Below are 21803 nucleotides of genomic sequence, written 5' to 3' on the forward strand. Positions count from 1 at the left end.
AGAGAGTGGGGGAAAATGGCATCGAGGTAGATGATCAGCCATGATCTGGTTGGATGGCGGAGCAGGCTCGACGGGCTGAATGGCCTTCTCCTAATCCTATTTCCCATGATCCTAAGAGATTTAGGGATAGCGCAGGAAAGTGGCGTTGAGGTAGATGATCAGCCATGATCTGGTTCGATGGCGGGACAGGCTCAATGGGCCAAATGGCCTTCTCCTGCTCCTATTTCCCATGATCCTAAGAGATTTAGGGATAGCGCAGGAAAGTGGCATTGAGGTAGATGATCAGCCATGATCTAGTTGGATGGTGGGACAGGCTCGATGGGCCAAATGGCCTTCTCCTGCTCCTATTTCCCGTGATCCTAAGAGATTTAGGGATCGCACAGGAAAGTGGCATTGAGGTAGATGATCAGCCATGATCTAGTTGGATGGCGGGACAGGCTTGATGGTCTGGGTGGCCTACTCCTGCTGCTATGTTCCTAAATGACAATTCTTTGTGACTTTGAGGGTATTTGGCTGCATGACCCAGACACCATTAAAGAGCCCATAAAGGTGGTTAAAGTTCAGGGTTTGGATAAGAACCAAGGTTTCCCCTTTAAAATAGACTTGCAGTAAAGCACAACAACAGAGCTATAAACTTACTTTGCAAAATAAACAGGGCCAAACCTTTATGCTCCAGGGGAAGGATTTTCCTGTGGGTTTCAGGACCACACCATCAGGCTCAAATGGGGGTCTGAAGTCCCGCACTATGTCGAAACAGTCACTCATTTGTGACTTTCCACAAATTGCCAATTGGTGGCTGGGGAGGTGGTGCTTGCTGTCTAATTAATCAAAGTTGGCAGGAGGACTCTCAGATCTCAAAGGCCAATAGATAACAGCAGCAGGATGCTGTGGCAGGTGAGTGAGAGAGAGGGCACCCCAAAATAGAGGCACCCTCTCCAACTTTTTAAAATGTCAAGTTAAAAAAGGGCCTTTTCAGCCAGGCCACCACTGTGCCACTAAGACTGCCTGAAGCGTTGGCACCCCCAGTCTACTGCTGGCTCTCCTTCTCCAGGGAGCTAAATTGTCTCCTACCGTCTGCGGGACCTGGAGGCTGACTGGAAAGTTCCAGTCCACTTCCTTCAGTAGGCCTCAATTGGCTTTTGATGACTGAAATTGGTTACCCAATGCTTGTGGGTAGGTAGCCCCGCCACCAACCACCCCCCCATCAATCCTGCCTCTGGAAAAATGGAAGTGGGAACCGGCACGCTGGCTGGTGGTGTTATTTTTACTGCTCACCTGCCCCAGCGGGATCTAAATATCTTCCCTATATCTCTGACAAGCTCTCTGTACATGTTGACTGCTACTGGACCCTATATCATTCAATATTTAGCCAGCCAACGTGATGAGGGCTATAAGCAGGGTGTGTAGTCAGGAATGTGAGCACAGGACTAAGCTCCATCCTCGTGATTCCAGTCAATGGCAATCTGCTACTTCATAATCTGATTAACAATTTAAAAATGTGGCATATTTTATGAAAACTAAACCGAGGTGAATCAAGCGTTATTATTTTCTTTATTTCTTTGACCATTTTTCTACAACCTTTTTCTAAGTTGCCAATGTTTGAAAATCACAGGCAAAAAAGTTCAACATGGGTTTATTTAGTGACGATATGAGTCTTGAGATGTATTGCATTGAGTTGTTGAACATATCTGTTCTTTCCGTTACTCAATATCAATGTATTCACTTTGATATGTTGTACCTGGACTCCTTTTAAAGAAAGCTTCCTGCTGTGTCAAAAATTGGATAAAGGTGCCATCTGTTTTAGAGCAAATCAGACAGCCCTAGGCTTGATTCCCATACTGTACTGACTTAACTGCTCTCTGCTACAGCAGCATATGTTCTTGGGGAGGGGAAGAATGAGGCATTACCCTCACTCCTGGTTGCTGTCCAATGATCCGTGTGGATCCATAAGGACATGGTTTTGACTGGACTGTCCATGCTGGCATAACCTGCAAGCATTCTACTCAGGCTCACCAATGAAGAATAACCACTGGTAGCAGCTTTGATGTATTCATCTCACAGCATGAGACGGTGTATTGGAAAACCCTCACCATCTGATGTTCAATGCCTCAGAGGAATCATGTACCGATATCTTCATTGTGCCTGTGTTTTTGACTGCTGCCTTCAACCTAATTCTGAGCCCAATAGTGTGAGGGAACTGAGCTAATGTTCAGACAGTCCATGACGATGGCTTCCTTCATCTTCTACCAGACACTGTGAGACTAATATGACTCAAGCTTCAAAGATAACATTACAGAAAGGTAAGAGTTTATGATGTGGATTTTTAAAGACTGACTTCTGGGGCATACACGGTGTACACAGCATTTGTATTTGACAGGAGGAAAAAAAATGACTTGATTTCAAAGGATAACAATTTAATATTGAGACGAAATCCACGTGTTTTTTTTTAAAAATAACCTCTCCAGTCTGATGCATGAAGCCTTTGTTAAATGGAGCAACAGTATTGGTTTGATGAGGTCCATCTTACCCAGAACTCTCCCAAAATTACAAAGTCATTCCTTGTTACTAAAACTCGAATATGCTGATAAAAACTTTGCCCATAATTTGCCATGAAGTATAGCTCATCACTTGTTCCATGGATGTGATGACATGCTCCAGATGATCAGTTTCTGAAGTGACACCCATCAGCTGCAACATGCTGCCTGCTTACATTTTTCAATCATCGAGTCTCCTGAACTAGTTTGATGACTTCAGGGGGTCGGAGTGAAATTTTCCACCTTTCTTCCCCGAATTAGATTTTTAATGTATTTTGTCACCTTGCTCATAGGGCCACAGGACAGAAATAGGCCATTCAGCCCCTCAAGCATGTTGTCCTATTCAATTAGATCATGGCAGACCTGTGTCAGGAAATTATGTGACTTCAGGTGGGGTGGGGCATGTAAATATTGTGATGTTTGAGGCATTACAATTATGTGGGACAGGCTGGATGAACCAGAGGCTTTTTCCCTGTCTATCAAGTTTGTATGTTTGGTTGTAACTTCTTATAGCATGAGCCCTATGTTTTTCTCAAACATTGATGAGCTTTTTAAACTCAGTGGTTGATTGGAAGAGTTTGATCAAATGCTCAACACCCTTTTTATTTGTTTGTGACTGCAATGATGATAAATCTAGTTCATCATTCTGTCAGAAAATACACAGCACTGCTGCTCCATCTCCTTTCTCAGCCATTCACTAATAGGTACACCCTTTTAAAAGTCAAAAAAAGCTTCTCAAGACATCTCCAGACCTTAACAACCAATGAATTACTCCAGATATAGTCACTACTCTTATGTAGACAAATGTGGCTGCCAATTTTCCCGAGATCTCACAAACAACAAGAACAGTGATCTTTTGTTGGAAGAGAAAAGAATGTTGATAAGAGTTCTAGGAGAACTACTTGTTCTTCGTTCAATGGTGTCATGGCATCTTTTAGTCTTATATTAGGATGAATCATAATATTTAACTGACTGAAAGGTTTTATGTTCTTTTGAAGATAAACTGGATAACTGGAGGTGCAATGCAAAAACCGAAAGGATGTAGGGAAATATCCGAGTCAATGAACAAGCCGACAGAGACTTTTAACAATCCCTCAGCACCTGAGAGTTTTGCTGTGTAAGTTTTCTTTTCAATGCTGGGCTACCTGGTAGCGTTGAGGGCTCAGTCCAGGAAGCAAACTGCACGTGCATGTCTGAGATTCCAAAGAGATCTGGGAATTTGATATAATTTGTTGGTTGCTTAACAAATACACATCCACTTCAACATTGTAAATGTATCATGTGCTGTGTGACTTGTAATGAGTTCTTTATGTTGTCTGACGCAACATAAATGAGATACGTGGAGTCCAGTTTGCTGAAGTTCTCTAAAAGGTTTATCAACAGCTAAACCAGTATGTACAGTACAGAGCAAACTATTTACAGACCCGTCCTCTAGGTGTTACAGTTGCAGAGTGACGCTGGCTTGTAGTCACATGACTACATCCTGGTACTTAGCTCATTAGCATGCTGAGATCTTCAAGGCAATCATACAACAATACTGAGCCATTTATCCAGGAAATGGCCAGGTCAAACTTTTGCAGGCGTGCTGCAATGGAGTTTCAGTGCCCTGCGTTCGGGAGGGGAAGGTAGACCTGAAGCCTGTTTTGATTGCTGCTGCCCAGTGAGTGGTGAGGACAGCATCTGGCTTGGCTGTGATGCCTCTCACAGCTTACCAGTCTATTGAAACTCAATGCTGAGCCTCTAACATGAGGAATGGGCTGTTGAACAGTCTTCTGGAGGACTACAGATCATCAATCTAACATGCTCAGAGAAGAGCGAGCGTTACTGGAGAAACTCCATCTCCGCCTGCACCTCCCCTTCCCTTACTCTCTGCATACCTGCTGTGACAAAAGTATTCCCCCTAAACTAAATAGAGTGTTTTGTGAAATGTTTTAGCTGTATCCCATCGTGTGTTTCTATATTACGAGCCTTTCAGCTGTTCACTGGGCTGGTGGATACTGAACAGACCTCAGTACTCCTGCTTTTGGGTTGATCAACAGAACAACATAAAAAGCACAATTAATTTTTTTTGGCAGCACCACATCTGGAAGGCATGAACACACGAATTAGGAGCAGAAGTAGGCCATTTGGCCCATCGAGCCTGCTCCACTAGTGACACTAAAAGCTGGTGAGTACTGTACAGTGCTGCTCAGCATTGCAAGTGCACATCAGCAATCACTATCCTTCTGATATCAGTCAGGTACAGTCACAATCCAAGCTACTGGATAGAACCAGGCTCCACTTTACTACAGAGAGATTAATTTTTACAAGGATAGGTTAAAGCGTTGGATACTGAGGGAAAAAAACCTTGCTTAATTTGCTGTGAAGGCACAAAAATAGGATGGATTCGAGTGAGCTGGATGTACTGCAAACACTAAAGCTGGATTTGGAGGCCCTGTTTGTTCACAACCCAAAGCAGGGAGACTTCTGAGTAAGCTCTGAACTTCCACTTGGGTTAACAATGATTAATTTACCTTTGACTTAGTCTTCGAATTCCTGCCACACAATGTTCTGTGACTGAGAGCATGGTTGGATTACCAGTTGCTAGCCCATAGCAGTGGTGCGGTAAGGGTATTGCATCTCAAGTAATTGCTCTCTTTACCTGAAGTCCTACATTCCAGCAGGATTCATGAGATACCTCTCAGGAGAATGTTTCTTTTCTCCTTCTCACTGCCAGGGGCACTGAGACAATTAGAGTTGCCTTTCCTGCACCTTGGCTAATGCAGCACCCAGGGAAAGAGGAGAGTTTCGCTGTTCTATGCAGGGAAAGTTCTGTCAGGAAAGTTTCAGCTAACACAATGATGACAATAGTTCAGAAAAAGAGTACATGATGACAGTTTCCATCCATTGGTCCATGATTGAGACTTACCTGATCTGTGCTGGGCGTATCTGCAATATCATTCATACTTCTGCTTTGAGCACGACCTTTAATAAAGGAAAATACATCATTACCTCACTTCATTTGGAAGTCACATGGGTATCTCGAAGAAAAATAGACAGGGTTGAGGAGACAGTGGTTGGAATGAGTTGGCATTTCAGAATTGAAGGAAATCCTTCAATTTATTGGCGAGTAGTTTCTTTGGAAAAGGTTGTATGCATGTAGGCTGCATGCGGTGCCTCCATCTTAGTTACCCAGTCACCGGGTAACTTGGTAGGTGACTTACGTAGCCTTCCATAACTGGGAGCCTGCCTCATCCCCAAGTCTTCAGTAGAGCGGTAAAAGTTTGTCCCAGTGCCAGGGATTCGGTTGGGACTACGAGCTGCGGGCAGCGTAGTAATTCAAACAGAAAGTAATTCAAACGGAAAGAAACAAAGAGATATAGTTAGTGAAGGGCACCATTGGAATGTGTGTTCATGAAACAATCATTGCAAGAAAACAAGATTTCTTTCTCTATCTGTTCTGACTGGGCACTGCCTGCTTCAGATGCCAGTGTCAGCCCCATACAAGATAAAGCATGCACAGTAATCCTATCGCTCTGCTGTCATAACCTTTGGTCATCTGTGAGATGATCTGTAGTCCGTATATTAGCCCTGCTTTTCTGCCTCAGCCAGACTGTCAAATTCTCACTGGCACATTTGTGCTGAAGACTTACACTAGCCAAGAGTGGAATAGAGCCTTGCCCAAACTCTGTTCTCTTCCAGCTGGCAGATAGTGTTCAGAGAAAAGTAACTCCCACCTGTCTTTTCCATTCATGTGTATTGCTGCATTATCTGCAGCCCTGAAGCAATATAACAACAGCAACGTACATTTATATGGCACTTTTTAGCACAGTAAAACATCGCAAGGCATTTCACAGGAGTGTTATCAAACAAACTTTGACGCTGAGCAGCAAAAGGAGATTTTAGGAAAAGTGACCAAAAGTTTGCTCCAAGAAATAGGTTTTAAGGAGTGTCTTAAATCAGGAGAGAGAGGTAGAGAAGTGGAGAGGTTCAGGAAGGGAATTCCAGAGGTTAAGGTCCAGGCAGCTGAAGAAATGCCCATCATTGATGCTGCAAAGAAAATTGGGGATGTGCAAGAGGCTAAAATTGGAGAAGCGCAGAGATCATACACTTGTATATTGTAACACAAGGTGAGAATGGCAATATCCCAGACACAAAGCACTGCTTGTACAGGATGTCCAACCATTCTGTGTGTTTAAGCTACTCCCTTTATAATCTCACGTACTGTACCAAATGGCGGAGTTAAAGTTAGCAAGCAACAGGCTTCAGTGTCATTACTGCTCGAAGTTGAGGTGCTACAAGGTACGTGAGATATGCCCAGGATTACCGTCCCTTTGGTTTCTTTTCTCAGCAATCCCTCCCAATGGTGCCACGCTTCTGCTTGGTCCCTCCCTATGACTGTTGAAACAATTATTAGGAAATCAACATGTAGGAAAGTAACAGACACAAATACCCTTCCTGGTCCAGATTCATCATGTTCCACTACCTTGTTGGTCAGAATCCTTTTTATTCCCATCATTCAGAGCACAGATAATTCTGTAAAAAGCCTGGTGTTTGATGAGCCTCTTAAAGCCTACCAGATTGTCGACCCTGATTCAGTATGAATACATGACAACTGACCAATTGTCCCCATAGTCTTCTCAGTGCAAACTCACTATATTCACGGATATTATGAGAGTACGTTCTGAAACTCTCTCCCAAAAGGCTATGGATGCTGAGTCGATTGAAATTTTCAGTTGTGAGATCGATCTATTTTTCTCAGGTGAGGGTATCAAGAGCTGAGAGAAAAGGTGGGTCAATGGAGTAGAGGCACAGGTTATTCATGAGTTAATTGAATGGTGGAACAGGGTCAGGGAGCTGAATAGCTTAACTCCTGTAACTATGAGTGCAGCCCTTCTCTTAAGTTGATGATATTTTGGTCAGGCATTGAACTGGCACCTCCAATCTGGTGTGTTCAGAAATTATCTCGAAGTTACAAAAACTACAAATTAGTCACAGAAAGGAATGGAGTGAATATTGAGAAAGGGACTGACATAAAATTGCATACTCAAAGAATTTTGATGACGTTATGCTTTTCAAATAATTTATAAAATGCACAATCTGACATAATAATTGCTAAAATAAAGGAATTGGTTTTGAGTGTAACAGGGTAGTAACAAATGAGAAGAAAGTGAGCTGATGGTGAAACTGAAAATGATTCAGGGTTTTCTTTTGATAATCGAGGCCCTTTCCACAGCGAGTCAGAATGTTGCTTATAACTGAGGCATTGCTGTCAATGTGGGAATTACTCCAACTGTGAATTCTGTTCATAACTGAGAAATGAAAAGACAGATAAAGCCCATGCCCAACTGTTTGTTTCTGATCCATAAACTGTTTGTTGCGAATACCTCAGTACCACATCATGCATGGCTGGGCTGCTCTCTTTACCTGACGATGCTGTTGATGATTTCCCAATGTCAACTAGGGAGCGATGGATGGGTTTCTTGGTTTGGTGACGATGCTTTCTCAGGAGGATGTACGCTATCTGTTCTCGTACCTCTGCTTTAATAAGTCCATCTTCAATCTGCTTGTCAATGATGTCATCTGTAATTAGAGATCTCTTAGTCATTCTGTCACACTGGTCATTTCATGTCTAGTCATTAGTGGGCCGAATGGTCTTTTGTTACCTTGCTTTTAATAAGAAAATATTTAGCTTTTCCACCTCTCAAGTTATGTATGAACCCTGAATGAACAGGTGGGAAACTAGGGGTGCAAACTTACATCCTTCCATTCTGCAGTAACTCTGGCACTTTGCTACAAGATCAGAAGATCTATACTTGGATGAAGATATTTCAGCCCACTTCATCTTCTCGTTCCACAATGCTAAATCTACCATCTTCCCATTCCAACAGTGTACTGGCCCCAACCAGACTTCCTGACAAGATGCTCCAACTATTGATATGTTCCTGGCATCTGTCATAAATTTGTCTTCAAACCCTCAAACCTCTTATCCTGCTGTATCGGAAAGTATTGCTCTATTCTGTTAAATATTTTGTACACCTTTATAAGGACCTGTCTGCAACATCTATTTTGAAGGCGGTAGAACTCCAGCTTATCCAAACCTTTATTAAAATGTTAATTGAGCACACTTAGCGTCTGACTATTGTCATATTTAATAGAATTAACAGTAATGTTGCCATATGGTTTTGGCATAGTGATGAGTGGGAGAAACTAGAAGACTTCCTGCATTATTTTCATTCAGTTGGAAACATTTTCACACAGATTATACTCTCGGTCATGTGCACTGACTTACTTGGTTTGAAAGATTTTTAACCAGTTCACAGCAAAGGACATGAAAACAGTGTCTTACCTATTATCTGTGGTAATGAATATCCATCCAAGTCTAACAGTACTGTCTCTGTCTGGAGGCATGTCCGCAGCTCAAACAGACTGTGTAGAGATAATGTAGACACATGAGGTTTACTCCATCTCTCGCCTCCTTCCTCTACCTTCTCTTCAAATTTTACCCATCTTGAAAGAGAGAGTGAGAAAGATTTAGCACATTGTCATGCAGGCCCCCACCTGCCAAGAATGAGGCATATTAATTTTGCCACGTGGACATTAAATTTCAATTTGTTGCTGGAAAGAAGAGAAGGCCTGTTACAAGGACTGCCAGACCTTGGCTGGAAAAAGCACATTTACATACTGACAGACATTGAAGGCAGGGATGCACATTCCATTCCCTGCTAAGATGATACAATACACAGTGCCAAGACGTGGTCAGACCAGTTAGTCACATGACTAACCTGCTTGGCAACCTGGGGGTTTCTGAATTGTACAGTTTGAACTGAGAGTCTGCAGAAAGCTGTTTGCTCCTGGACTGTAAAGACCTCTCCTGGCTGGCTCGACACAGCCTCTCCTGTCTGCTCCCATCTCTTCCTCACAAGCCTCTGAATCCATTGAAGACACATGAACCCCTGGAGAGAAAAGTCTCCTACAGCGAACAAGGTTTTAGAAGACTACTGGGCCCCAACGAAAAGCAGGATCTACCGACAATCAAGGACTCTACAGTGAGCTCAAAGAACCATAACAACAACTCTTCAGATATTGCTTCAAACCTTTCCACTTTATTTCTTCTGCTCTTTTGTGTCTCTCTATTTGCATGTGAATATCGCATATGCATGCTAGTGTGGAGCGCGGCGTGTATCCATAGGCGTTAACCCAATTCGGGTATAAGTTTATTTCACTTTTCTTCTTTAAACCTAAGAAAGTCTGATTGTGCTGGTTTCTTTGCCTCAGAACTGGAAAGCGGTGAACAAGGATTCACCAAGGGGGAGCTAAAAACACGGTGTGTTTAAAATTAAACCCTATCACAGTGAGACCAGGTGAAGGCTGAAAGGGAACCCTAGACCTCTTTCTCACCTGGTCATAACAACATACATTTCAAAGAGGCTTTTTCACGTAGGTTTTAGTAACAGAAATTCAGCCTCTGACTTAGCATTGTGTATTAGCGCCCTGAACCTGATATGACTACAACAACAATATTTAGATCGAAGTAAAATACGGTGGATGCTGGAAATCTGAAACAAAAACAAGATGCTGGAACTACTCAGTGAGTCAGGCAGCATCTGTAGTGAGGGAAACAAAGTTAACATTTCAGATTAGTGACCTGATGGAAGGTCATTGACCTGAAATACAAGCAACATTTATATAGCACCTTTAACATAGTAAAACATCCCAAGGTGCCTCACAGGAGGGTGAGCAGAGAAAAATTGACACTGAGCCAAAGGACAGGTCACCAAACCCCTGGCCAAAGAGATTTATTTTCAGCTGAGTCTTAATGGAAGATAGAGAGGCAGAGAGTTTTGAGGAGGAAACTGGAGGCCTGAAATACGAAAATACTGAGAAGTGTAGAGGAAGTGAGGGATCTTGGAGTGAATGTCCACAGATCCCTGAAGGTAGCAGGACAGGTCGATAAGGTGGTTAAGAAGGCATATGGAATCCTTTCCTTTATTAGCTGAGGTATAGCCTATCAGAGCAGGGAGGTTATGCTGGAACTTTATAACTCATTGATTAGGCCACAACTTGAGTACAGTGTGCAGTTCTGGTCACCTCATTATAGAAAGGATGTCATTGTACTGGAGAGGGTACAGAAGAGATTTATGAGGATGTTGCCGGGACTGGAAAAATGCAGCTATGAGGTAAGATTGGATAGGCTGGGGTTGTTCTCCTTGGAACAGAGAAGGCTGAGGGGAGATCTGATTGAAATGTACAAAATTTTGAGGGGCCTGGATAGTGTGGAGGTGAAGAGTCTATTCACCTTAGCAGAGCGGTCAGTGACGAGGGTGCATAGATTTAAAGTGATTGGTAGAAGGATTATCAGGGAGATGATGAAAAACTTTTTCATCCAGAGGGTGGTGGGGGTCTGGAACTCACTGCCTGAAAGGGTAGTTGAGGCAGAAACCCTCAACACATTCAAAAGAAGTCTGGGTATGCACCTCAAAAGCCGTAAGCTGCAGGGCTACGGACCAAATGTTGGAAGATGGGATTAGAATGGGTGGATAATTTTTTGGCTGGCACAGACATGATGGGCCAAGTGGCCTATTTCTGTGCCTTTAAACTTTCTATGATTCTATGAAGGCACAGCCTCCAATGGTGGAACAGCAGAAGGGGGTGGAGTGCGGGGGCGGAAGTGGCTACACAGAAGGTGGAAAAACATAAAGCTATAAATAAGAGCATGCCGTCAACCCACTGGTTCAATTCACCAGGCAAAAAGGGGTAAGATAACCAAAGCTCGGGTCTATGTTAAATACGTTAGCAAATTACACAACATATCACCTATGATATGAAAACAGAAAATGCTGCAAACACTCAGCAGGTCTGACAGAATCAGTGGAGAGAGTAACAGAGTTAATGTTTCAGGTCAATGACCTTTCCTCAGAACTGGATGCAGTTAGAGATTTAGCAGTTTAGAAGCAAGTACGGAGGTGTTGGGGTTGTTGGTGGTGGAGCAAAGAACAAAGGGACTGGAATAGGGGGGGAGGGAGGAGTGATTAAATGACAAAAGGGATAATGGTGCATGGCAACCGGGGATGGTAAGAGGACATGTAAAGAAAGAAAAGGCAGGTCTGAAGGAGCTGTAACAGCTGAACCATTAACTGCACTTGCTCTCCGAGAAAATGGTTCTGATCTAAACTTATGTTGCTGGCAACATGGGAAAGTTACAGGAGGCAGTGTTAAATAGTTGAGGTCCCTATGTGTGACATTTCACTTCTCTGGCATTGTAGCAACAAAGATACTTTTAGTGGAGATGTGTGACATTCCACAAGGCATACCAGAGCTGGTTACAACTGTGTATGATTGGCAGGCAAATGACTTCTCCACATATGACCAGAAACTTATCAGCAGCTGATGGAATGTTTTGGAAATCTACGAATTCGACATACAAACTGGACTTTCACACAACTAACTATCATACCACTCAATATGGCTGTTTGCTCTCTCATGGCCATCAAAAAAACTACCAAAATAAAAAGCAAGGAATGTGTATTATTCCTACATTGTCATCAAGACAGGAGGTGAGCTAAAGATTGTGCCTGTTTCCACACAGGCAGCCCCTACTTGTAGCTGTGTTGTTAGTTGGGGAGTGTGGAAGTCACACTTAGCTGGAGGGAGGGGAGAATGCGACAGGAGTGGTCAGTGGCTAATTTTGCATTTGAACATTGCCAGTAGAGGAGATTTCCTCTTCTCATGAGATACACTTATATTATTAACACACAGAATCATAGGCTGCAAAATTCAGCTCCAGAGCGTCTGTGTTTTCGGTGCAGGGTGCCAGAGGTGCACGACAACACAAGAAAGGTTCCACTCCCTGAATGTGCAGTTGGTGTGCGACCATGCTCAGCACATCATGCGGGTGAATGCTAGGATCCAGGCAGCAGCGATGATACCTTTCTTCTGTGCCAGTGTGCAGTACCATTAGTATTTGAGCCAACACACCAAACCAGAGGGTGACGACTGGGTGACAAGGGCAATCAGCTGACCTCCTGGCTCATGACTGTCCTCTGCAATCCAAGCACACATTGGCAGTATGAATATAGTGAGAAGCACACGGGACTGAGCACAGCATTGGAATGCTGCTGCAGCACTGGCATGGCGTGAACGGCTAGAGAAGTGCCCTGTGGTACTTGTTCCTTGCCCCTTCCCCTTTTAAATTGATCTTTTTCAACCCCGACATTAATTGCTCTGCTTATATGCATTGCTACAAATAAATACACAGTGCCTGAGGAATACATTTGATTTTAATTGAAGAGTATTTTATTGGTTATAACGCACTTTGGGACATCCTGAGATTGTGAAATATGCAATAGAAATGCAAGTTTTTTTTTCCTTTATTGATCCACTTCTTTTAAAAGCTGTGACAGATTTCACCACTGTATCTTTTACAGAATTCTTCTCTTTGGCCTCCTTATCTCGAGAGACAATGGGTAAGCGCCTGGAGATGGTCAGTGGTGTGTGGAGCAGCGCCTGGAGTGGCTATAAAGGCCAATTCTAGAGTGACAGACTCTTCCACAGGTGCTGCAGAGAAATTTGTTTGTCGGGGCTGTTACACAGTTGGCTCTTCCCTTGCGCTTCTGTCTTTTTTCCTGCCAACTGCTAAGTTTCTTCGACTCGCCACACTTTAGCCCCGCCTTTATGGCTGCCCGCCAGCTCTGGCGAACGCTGGCAACTGACTCCCACGACTTGTGATCAATGTCACAGGACTTCATGTTGCGTTTGCAGACGTCTTTAAAGCGGAGACATGGACGGCCGGTGGGTCTGATACCAGTGGCAAGCTCGCTGTACAATGTGTCTTTGGGGATCCTGCCATCTTCCATGCGGCTCACATGGCCAAGCCATCTCAAGCGCCGCTGACTCAGTAGTGTGTATAAGCTGGGGATGTTGGCCGCCTCGAGGACTTCTGTGTTGGAGATACGGTCCTGCCACCTGATGCCAAGTATTCTCCGAAGGCAGCGAAGATGGAATGAATTGAGACGTCGCTCTTGGCTGACATACGTTGTCCAGGCCTCGCTGCCATAGAGCAAGGTACTGAGGACACAGGCTTGATACACTCGGACTTTTGTGTTCCATACAGCATTCTACCTTAAAGCAAACACTTCAAAGTTTATTGAAAACAATGGAGTTGCTTAATCCCCCCTCCCTCTTACTCCAGGTGGCTACACCAAGTAAACCCAAGAGCGTTCACCAATTGTGTGCCAAGGCTGCAGACAAAATATGCAAGACAAAAATCTTAAAGAAACAGTACTTTAATTACAACATGATTTGTGGTTTCCTTGGCACAGACTGGTCTTCTTGTGATTAATGAATGTACATGGGTATCAGAGCAAAATATAATGAAATAAGGCACAAAGGGCCCTTTTTAGAAAAGCAAAACTGCTAATCCTAATATCTAAATTATGATTTAAGTCATGATGCAGATTATGCTATTTATTGACTTCAAAGACTTTGGAAATTATATTTTGAACAAACTAATCATGGTGTTTGACTGAATAACTTCCCATTCTCATGACGTCTCAGTTTCGTGTGCAAACGAATGCTGAGTTAGCATTGTCATCGGGTTAGAAGCCGCAGGAGATTCTGTGCGGCCTGGTATTGTACTTTTATCGAGGAACTCACTAGCTACCTATTGCTGTAGTAAGTGAGAAACAATAAACAGAAGGCTGAAGAAATTCCATTGGATTTATACATTTGTTTGAATGTTAAAGCACATGAAGCACGACCATGAAGAGAGAGGGCTCAAACTCCTTTTGTGATTTGCAGAGTGATTGAACTTCCTCTTTAACTTGTTCTGCTGAACAAGCTCTCCTAGAACGAATGTATATCACGAACTGAACTCTAAAATTGAAGAGACTTACCTGCTGGCCCAATATTTCCAAAATCCTCTTTCCTGGTTTAAAAAAAAGCATTTAAGTTGGAAGGTGCAAGGTAGATGCAGATAAACAAGGTCATATGACTGATCTTGACTTATCCATGCAGTAAGACTGCATTGCCCCATGAAGGCATCCATCCGGTTCTTAAATGCTTGCCTTCAATACCTCGCCTGCAAATCCATTCCATGTGCCAATCACTCTCTATGTAGAAGAACTTTTTCAAATCAGTCCTAAATTTTCCTTTTACAATTTTGAACCTGTGTCCAACGATCGTGTTCTGGATTGACCTTGCTTTAAAAGAAAAATGAAGGAACTCGCATTTTTTTTTACACTTTATCACATCTTCAAGATGTTTTAAAACATTTGACAGCCAATTCATGACTTTTGGAAGTGTAGTCATTGTTTTGTAGGCAAATGTAATTTGTGCAATTCAGCACACCCGTACACTTGTGGATGTGACCTTGGTGAGTGTTAGCGTGTGCAGTGAACTGGAAGGAAGCACAGCAGGCAGATCATCACATCAATTCATGTGCAATTCATGGATGCCTACCTTCTTACCTTACCCCATGCTCGAGGAGCGGTGACCCTTGAGCGATACATCACCAACTGTTTCTCTCTAATGGGGAGAGATGTCTTTGGGACTGTGGCTACAGCACTTTGATGCATGTGGCTTCTTCCAGGCTGAAGCTGCAGATATTTGCTACATCTCACAGATTGCCATCTACTATTGTGTATGGGAGGTCACTGAGACTGTCTACTTAGTGAGAGCTAACTACATTTCATTCTCTCTTGCCAAAGAGAAGCAGGCAGTTTGAGTATCTGGCTTTGCAAGGATTGCGGGGATCCCTATAGTGCAGTGTGGAACTGACTGGACACACAGTGCTTTCCGGGTACCACGGATCTGTCCTGTACTGGAACTGAATGTCTTAATGTTCAGCTGGTGTGTGACCATTGGTAGAGAATCATGTAGGACAATGTCTGGTATCCTGGCAGTGGTCATGATGCCTTCATTCTGCAGCAGTACACTGTGCCAGCTGCATTTCAACGGCCATGGCAAACCAAAAAGTGGCTACTGGGCGATAAGGATTATCCACTGACGACATAGCTGCTGACTATGGTGCGCAACCCAAGCACGCGTGGGCAGTATATATACAACGAGAGCTATGTTGTTCCACAAAATGTGATCGAGCGAATGATTGGCATGTTGAAGCAATGCTTCTTCTCCCTGGACCACTTAGGAGGAGCCCTTCACGACTCAGCAGAGCTGGTGTCATGAGTCATGGTGATCTGCTCCATGTTATGCAACCTCATCATCAAGAAGAGACAGCCCTAGAGGATGAGAAAGTGACAGCCCCTTTCTTCCTGGGCTGACCATGAAGAACTCATCTGGGTGAATGCACTGAAAGCAGCCTCAAATGCCCATTCACCCCAACAGTCCCACTCCTTAACTTCCCTTTGTCACTGACTTGTCACTGACCATCACAGTCACCACTTAGCCACAATACCAAAAGAAAAGCCATCAGAAATTAAACATTCCAAACCAAATTGATAAATCAAATCATGCCATATTGCATTCAAAAGTCAACCAATCACCCTTGTGCATTCCATGTGCCTTTGCCTGTCCTAGTGCTCCTCTGCAGTACTACCCCAGTGGCTGCAGCATGGCTGATGGAAGGATGTTGACTTTGAGTGGAGGAGACTGCAGATGGCCTTAGAGAATGACCTCTAACAGCTCTGGGCACAGAAGACCCAGCTGCGGATTGCACTATCTTGGCATAGGCAGCAGCAGTCTGGGTTGGCTTGCTAGCAAGCAACATCAGGGCAGTGCAAAGTGATAGGGATGCTATCATCGTGAGAGAAGACAGCAGGTTTGTGTTCCATTGAGCCACTGCCACCTCAGCAATCCTAGTAATCGGCAAACCCATTTAAATACTGGTAACACCAGCCATAATGGCAGCAAGCTGAGCTTTTCCTGCAGCACACATACCAATGTTTCATCTAATTTCCCTTCGCTGGGCACTACACAGATTGCCGTTTGTCTACACATGCACACATCTTAAAGGGATGACTTCAGGTCCATTGCCTGTTAGTCCCCTGCATGGTAAATGCTGGTAGTCACACACCTGTGCAGCTGAGAGGGAACATTGTCTCAGACATTGGATGCCTGCTATAAAAGCTGCAACATTGACCATCAGATGCTGCATCATAGCTGGGTGCACAACTGTGAAGATGGAGTTGGCCACCACTTCCATGCTGGAAAGGATGATGCCCAAGCTCAATGCAAAACTCTGTGCCATTTTAATGCTGGATTCCTCCTTGCTCCTTCAAATTAACTGTAGACTTTCTGATAGGCTTCCCAGTGCACCAAGCCTTTCATTGTGCATATCCATCAGTATTCTGCTGTAGACAGCCCCATCAGTGTCCTCATTTAAGTTCTCTGCAGAGGGACTTGTGTGTGACTTCACCCTTGGCGAGCTGGCACCTACACGATCCTTGCTCCACACCCTGGCTGCAGCCCACGTGCCCAGTGTCCCACCATGAGCAGCTCCCACCTTTAATCTATCCTCTCAGAGCTGGTGGCTGAGTGTGTGAAATCACTTGATGGTGTTGTGTCTTTATCATCACTCTCTTCTTGATGTTCTTCCATTGCCAGGCCAGGTTGCAGCTCTTAGATATCTGAAAGGAAAAAGGTAAGGTTGCGGTATGGGGCAGGAGGTGCATGCTAACACCATCAGCAGCTTGTAAATCAGAAGAGTGATGATGTGTGTTGAGGGGGAAGTGGGATGTGAGAAGGAGGATTAGGAATCAGGATACAGTCATCTTCAATGGTTTCAGCCCTGCTGCTGACCACAGCCAAAGCAATGGCTGACCCAATAATGGCCAGCACAATCTCCTCTATGGGAGTTAGGACATGCAGCAGTGCCCCTCCCACTCCGGTTAGTTCCTGCTGCCTCCGGTTGTGCAGCGCCTTATCCTTTAAGAGAGTGAAGTGTGTCAGTGAGTGTGGTGCAATCTGTTTGGCTGATGTGGTTGTCATGTTTGAATAGCTGGCAGCGTGTGCAAGCTGTGAGATGTGTGTGTAAAGCTTGCTGCAGTGCTACGTGAGTGAAAGTGAGGTGAAACTCTGAATGTGAGGTATGAGGCCTGCTTGATAGACATTGTTGATCGATGAGTGATGGAGGTGAACTGAGCAATGTGTGAGGCCAGTGGTGCATTTGTAGGATACGGCATTTGAAGATATATTTGCTGACCTGACCACGCGTGTGAAATCATTGAACTTCTTGTGGCACTGAATCTAGATCCTTGTGGCTTGACTCCTGGCATTGACCTCCATGGCTATGTGCTCCCACTGCTTTTTCAGCATGTGTGTGGCAGGCTCCTGGACCGCTGCATTTTACAGGACATCGCTCCTATTTTCCATCTCTTCCACTAAGGCCTCCAATGCAGCATCTGAAATAGTTGGAGCCCACGCTTTCCCGTGTTGTGCCACTCCTTTTTGTTTGCCAGGTCAGATTCACCTCCTGCATGACTACCAGCACCTGGTCCAGCCACAATGCACTTCCCCTTTAAGAGGTACAGGCCAGTTTTCAGCAGTGCAAGCTAGCTTTAAGTGGTGCTAGGAATTTACGATACTGGGCCCCCTGCTGATGTGCCCAGCCAATGAACAGCACAGTTAGCAGTGGCTGCACACAACAATCATTCAAATGAGCAGGCAGCATGAAGTTGGCCTCCTGCCTGCATTACACTGAATGGGTACAGACTAATCGCACATTGTAATGCCCAAACCCATTTTCAGGGGCTATCCAATTTAGCCCCCAGTATCTCTCCTCCCCTCTCTCCCCTGCACCCCACCAATCAGGTTCTGTTTCTTCCCTTGTATAAATAGATCAGACCTTCATTACCATGACAATGATCTATACAAGGAAGCTAAACAGCTGCTAAAGTTTGAATTTGTTACTTGGTCTCAATAGCCTTAGTAACTGTCGTCGCACTCTGACTTACATTCCCAGCAAAGATAAATCGGAAGAATTTTGCCAGTCAAGATTGTGGGATGAGGGAATAAATAGTTGATCATTTTCTTAGCCTATTTAAAGTACATTTACAAAACTTGTTCTGATCATAAACTTGGCATTGATGACATTATTCTTTTGTGTCTTGCCCTTCCTACTTATTTGTCTGTTATTCCTTCACATGAAATAGGAACAGGAGTAGATCATTCAGCCCCTCGACACTGCTCCATCTTTCCATGGCTGATCTTCTGCCTCAACTTCACTTTCCCGCCTGCTTCCCATATCCTGTGATTCCCTGAAAGACCAAAAATCTGTCTATCAAATGGGTTCTATATGCTTCAAACAGAGTGATATCAACCCACTGCTCGGCTGTTTGTACCTCAATGGTTCCATCATCAGTCGTGGCCAGTGCTTGAGACAAAGATACTGAACAACAGCATTGAAAAATGTCATTCAAAAAAGAGTAAATCTCATTGGACTTCAATCACTCACTCACCTGGCAGATTCCTTCCATTCTAGTTCATCTCCATCATGCTGCAGGGTATCCATCTCCGTGAAAAGAGTTGGAGTTGGGCCATCATCCTCTTCTCCAAGAATGTATCTCAGACGCTCAGCAGCAGGAGACACTGTGTACAACAAAACCCATCACATCCTGTCAGAGTCAGGCTATGAAGTATCCTGGCAATCAACAGCTCGACACACCTTTCAACATGAGCTTGCTCTTGACTCTTTCCATGCACTACTGCTCACTGAACTGCTTCTTTATCGACATTCAAGTTGGGGATCAAATATTAAATTCATGGCAGCCCCTCATCTCCACAAACAGGACACATCACTTTTGGACAACTTGATTCTTTCTTCGACACTCCAGGTTTAGAATGAATATATTGCTGTTAGGATCATTAATCGAAATGGATATCCTCAAACACCAGTGACACAATCAGCAGACAGAATAGTGCACAGAACCAGGTTTAGATCCCAGGCAAATTTGAAGTCCTTCTTATTTACTGATACGAAGAACGATTTAAATGCTGTGACTGCACCTCTGAACATTAACTTATTTCTTCCTATCTTGACTCTATCTTTTCTCCCCTGGTCCAGTCTCTTCCCACCTACATCCGTGACTCTTCCGACGCCCTACGTCATTTTGACAATTTCCAGTTTCCTGGCCTTAACCACCGCCTCTTCACTCTGGACGTCCAATCTCTCTCCACCTCCATCACCCACCTGGACAGTTTGAGGGCTCTCCACTTCTTCCTTGAACAGAGGTCCAACCAGTCCCCATCCACCACTACCCTCCTCCGCCTGGCTGAACTTGTTCTCACATTGAACGACTTCTCCTTCAACTCCACTCACTTCCTTCAAGTAGAAGGTGTTACTGTGGGTACCCACATGGGTCCTAGTTATGTCTGACTTTTTGTGGAATATGTTGACCATTCCTTGTTCCAATCCTACTTAGGCCCCCTCCCCCAACCCTTTTTCCGGGACATTGATGACTGTATCGGTGCTGTTTCCTGCTCCTGCCCGGAACTCGAAAACGTCATCAACTTTGCCTCTAATTTCCACCCTTCTCTCACCTTCACATGGTCCATCTACATGGACACTTCCCTTCCCTTCCTCGACTTCTCTATCTCCATCTCCGGGGATAGGCTGTCTACTAATATTCATTATAAGCCCACCGACTCCCACAGCTACCTCGACTACACTTCTTGACACCCTGCCTCCTGTAAGGACTCCATTCCATCCTCCCAGTTTCTCCGTCTCCGATGCATCTGCTCTGATGATGCTACCTTCCACGACAGTGCTTCTGATATGACTTCCTTTTTCCTCAACTGAGGATTCCCCCCCCACTGTGGTTGACAGGGCCCTCAACCGTGTCCGGACCATTTCCCGCACCTCTACCCTCACCTCTTCCCCTCCTTCCCAGAACCGCCACAGAGTTCCCCTTGTCCTCACTTTCCACCCCATCAGCCTCCAGATCCAAAGGATCATCCTTCGCCATTTCCGCCACCTCCAGCGTGATACCACTACCAAACTCATCTTCCCCTCCCTTCCCCTGTCAGCATTCCGAAGGGATCGTTCCCTCCGCGACACCCTGGTCCACTCCTCCCATGCAATCGCAGGAGGTGTAATACCTGCCCTTTTACCTCCTCCCTCCTCACTATCTAAAGCCCCAAACAGTCCTTCCAGGTGAAGCAGCGATTTACTTGTACTTCTTTCAATGTAGTATATTGTATTCGCTGCTCACAATGTGGTCTCCTCTACATTGGGGAGACCAAACGCAGACTGGGTGACCGCTTTGCGGAACACCTCCGCTCAGTCCGAAAACATGACCCTGAGCTTCCTGTTGCTTGCCATTTCAACACTTCCCCCCTGCTGTCATGCTCACATCTCTGTCCTGGTCTTGCTGCAGTGTTCCAGTGAAGATCAACGCAAGCTCAAGGAACAGCATCTCATTTACCGACTAGGCACGCTACAGCCTACCAGATTGAACACTCAGTTAAATAATTTCAGAGCATGACTGCTCCCCCTTTTATATTTTGAGTTTTCTTTATTCTTCTTCTTTTATTTTAGTTGGTTTCATCATTCATTTTTTTACCATGTGCCTGTTTGTGCTTTTCATGTTTGTGCTTTTGGCTGGGGCTGTTCATTATTCTGTCATTTAACACCCTCTCTGCACTAACACTTTGTCTTTCACCACACCATTAACACACCCTTTGCCTTTGCTCCATGACCTTCTTGTCAGTTATTCTCTGTGACCCTCTGTCCTATCAACACCTTCCCTTTTGTTCTCTTTACCCCCACCCCCACTTTATTTGCTTAAAACCTATTACATTTCTAAAATTTGCCAGTTCTGATATAAGGTCACTGACCTGAAACGTTAACTCTGCTTCTCTCTCCACAGATGCTGCCAGACCTGCTGAGTATTTCCAGCCTTTCTTCTTTTTATTTCAGATTTCCAGCATCTGCAGTATTTTGCTTTTATTACATTATTGGGCTTTCTTGACACTATTCCAGTCACTGTGTCTCTGACAGACTGACACACCAGGTCAAGGACAGAAGCCAAGGATACGAGGAAATAAAGTGACAATGAAATTGTCCAGAAGTGGAGTTATGCCTGCACAGGCACTATTTTGTGGAGTTGAAACCAATTTGTCAATATCCTGTATTTGACTCCATGTCTTTTTGGATATTTGTCTCAGAGAACCAGCTTTCTAACCTAAATACAGATCCATAGCTGCTTGTCATGGGTAGCTGAATAATAGCCTCTGCCATCTGCCCATTACAGAATTGGCTTTGTCTTTTCTCAGTTTTGCAGTGTTGTGTGTGACGCTTTCTTACCTTCCCAAAGGTTGTGGCTTATTTGAGCA

General features: G+C 44.4%; 1 protein-coding gene across 1 annotated transcript in view; it reads right to left on the reverse strand.

The window, feature by feature from the left end:
* The window catches only part of LOC137357123 (electrogenic sodium bicarbonate cotransporter 4-like), a 69956-nt gene extending 50931 nt beyond the window's left edge, over positions 1-19025 (reverse strand). Inside the window, exons 1-5 of the mRNA XM_068023174.1 lie at positions 18929-19025; positions 8863-9023; positions 7941-8096; positions 5738-5833; positions 5443-5498 (exon numbers count right to left, since the gene is read on the reverse strand). Of these exons, the coding sequence (XP_067879275.1) occupies positions 5443-5498; positions 5738-5833; positions 7941-8096; positions 8863-9023; positions 18929-18981 (522 nt within the window). The 5' untranslated portion in view covers positions 18982-19025. The remainder of the gene's footprint in view (positions 1-5442; positions 5499-5737; positions 5834-7940; positions 8097-8862; positions 9024-18928) is intronic.
* Between the last annotated feature and the right edge of the window lie 2778 nt (positions 19026-21803).

The sequence above is a fragment of the Heterodontus francisci genome, chromosome 47 (genome assembly GCF_036365525.1).
Source record: "Heterodontus francisci isolate sHetFra1 chromosome 47, sHetFra1.hap1, whole genome shotgun sequence".
Lineage (NCBI taxonomy): Eukaryota > Metazoa > Chordata > Chondrichthyes > Heterodontiformes > Heterodontidae > Heterodontus > Heterodontus francisci.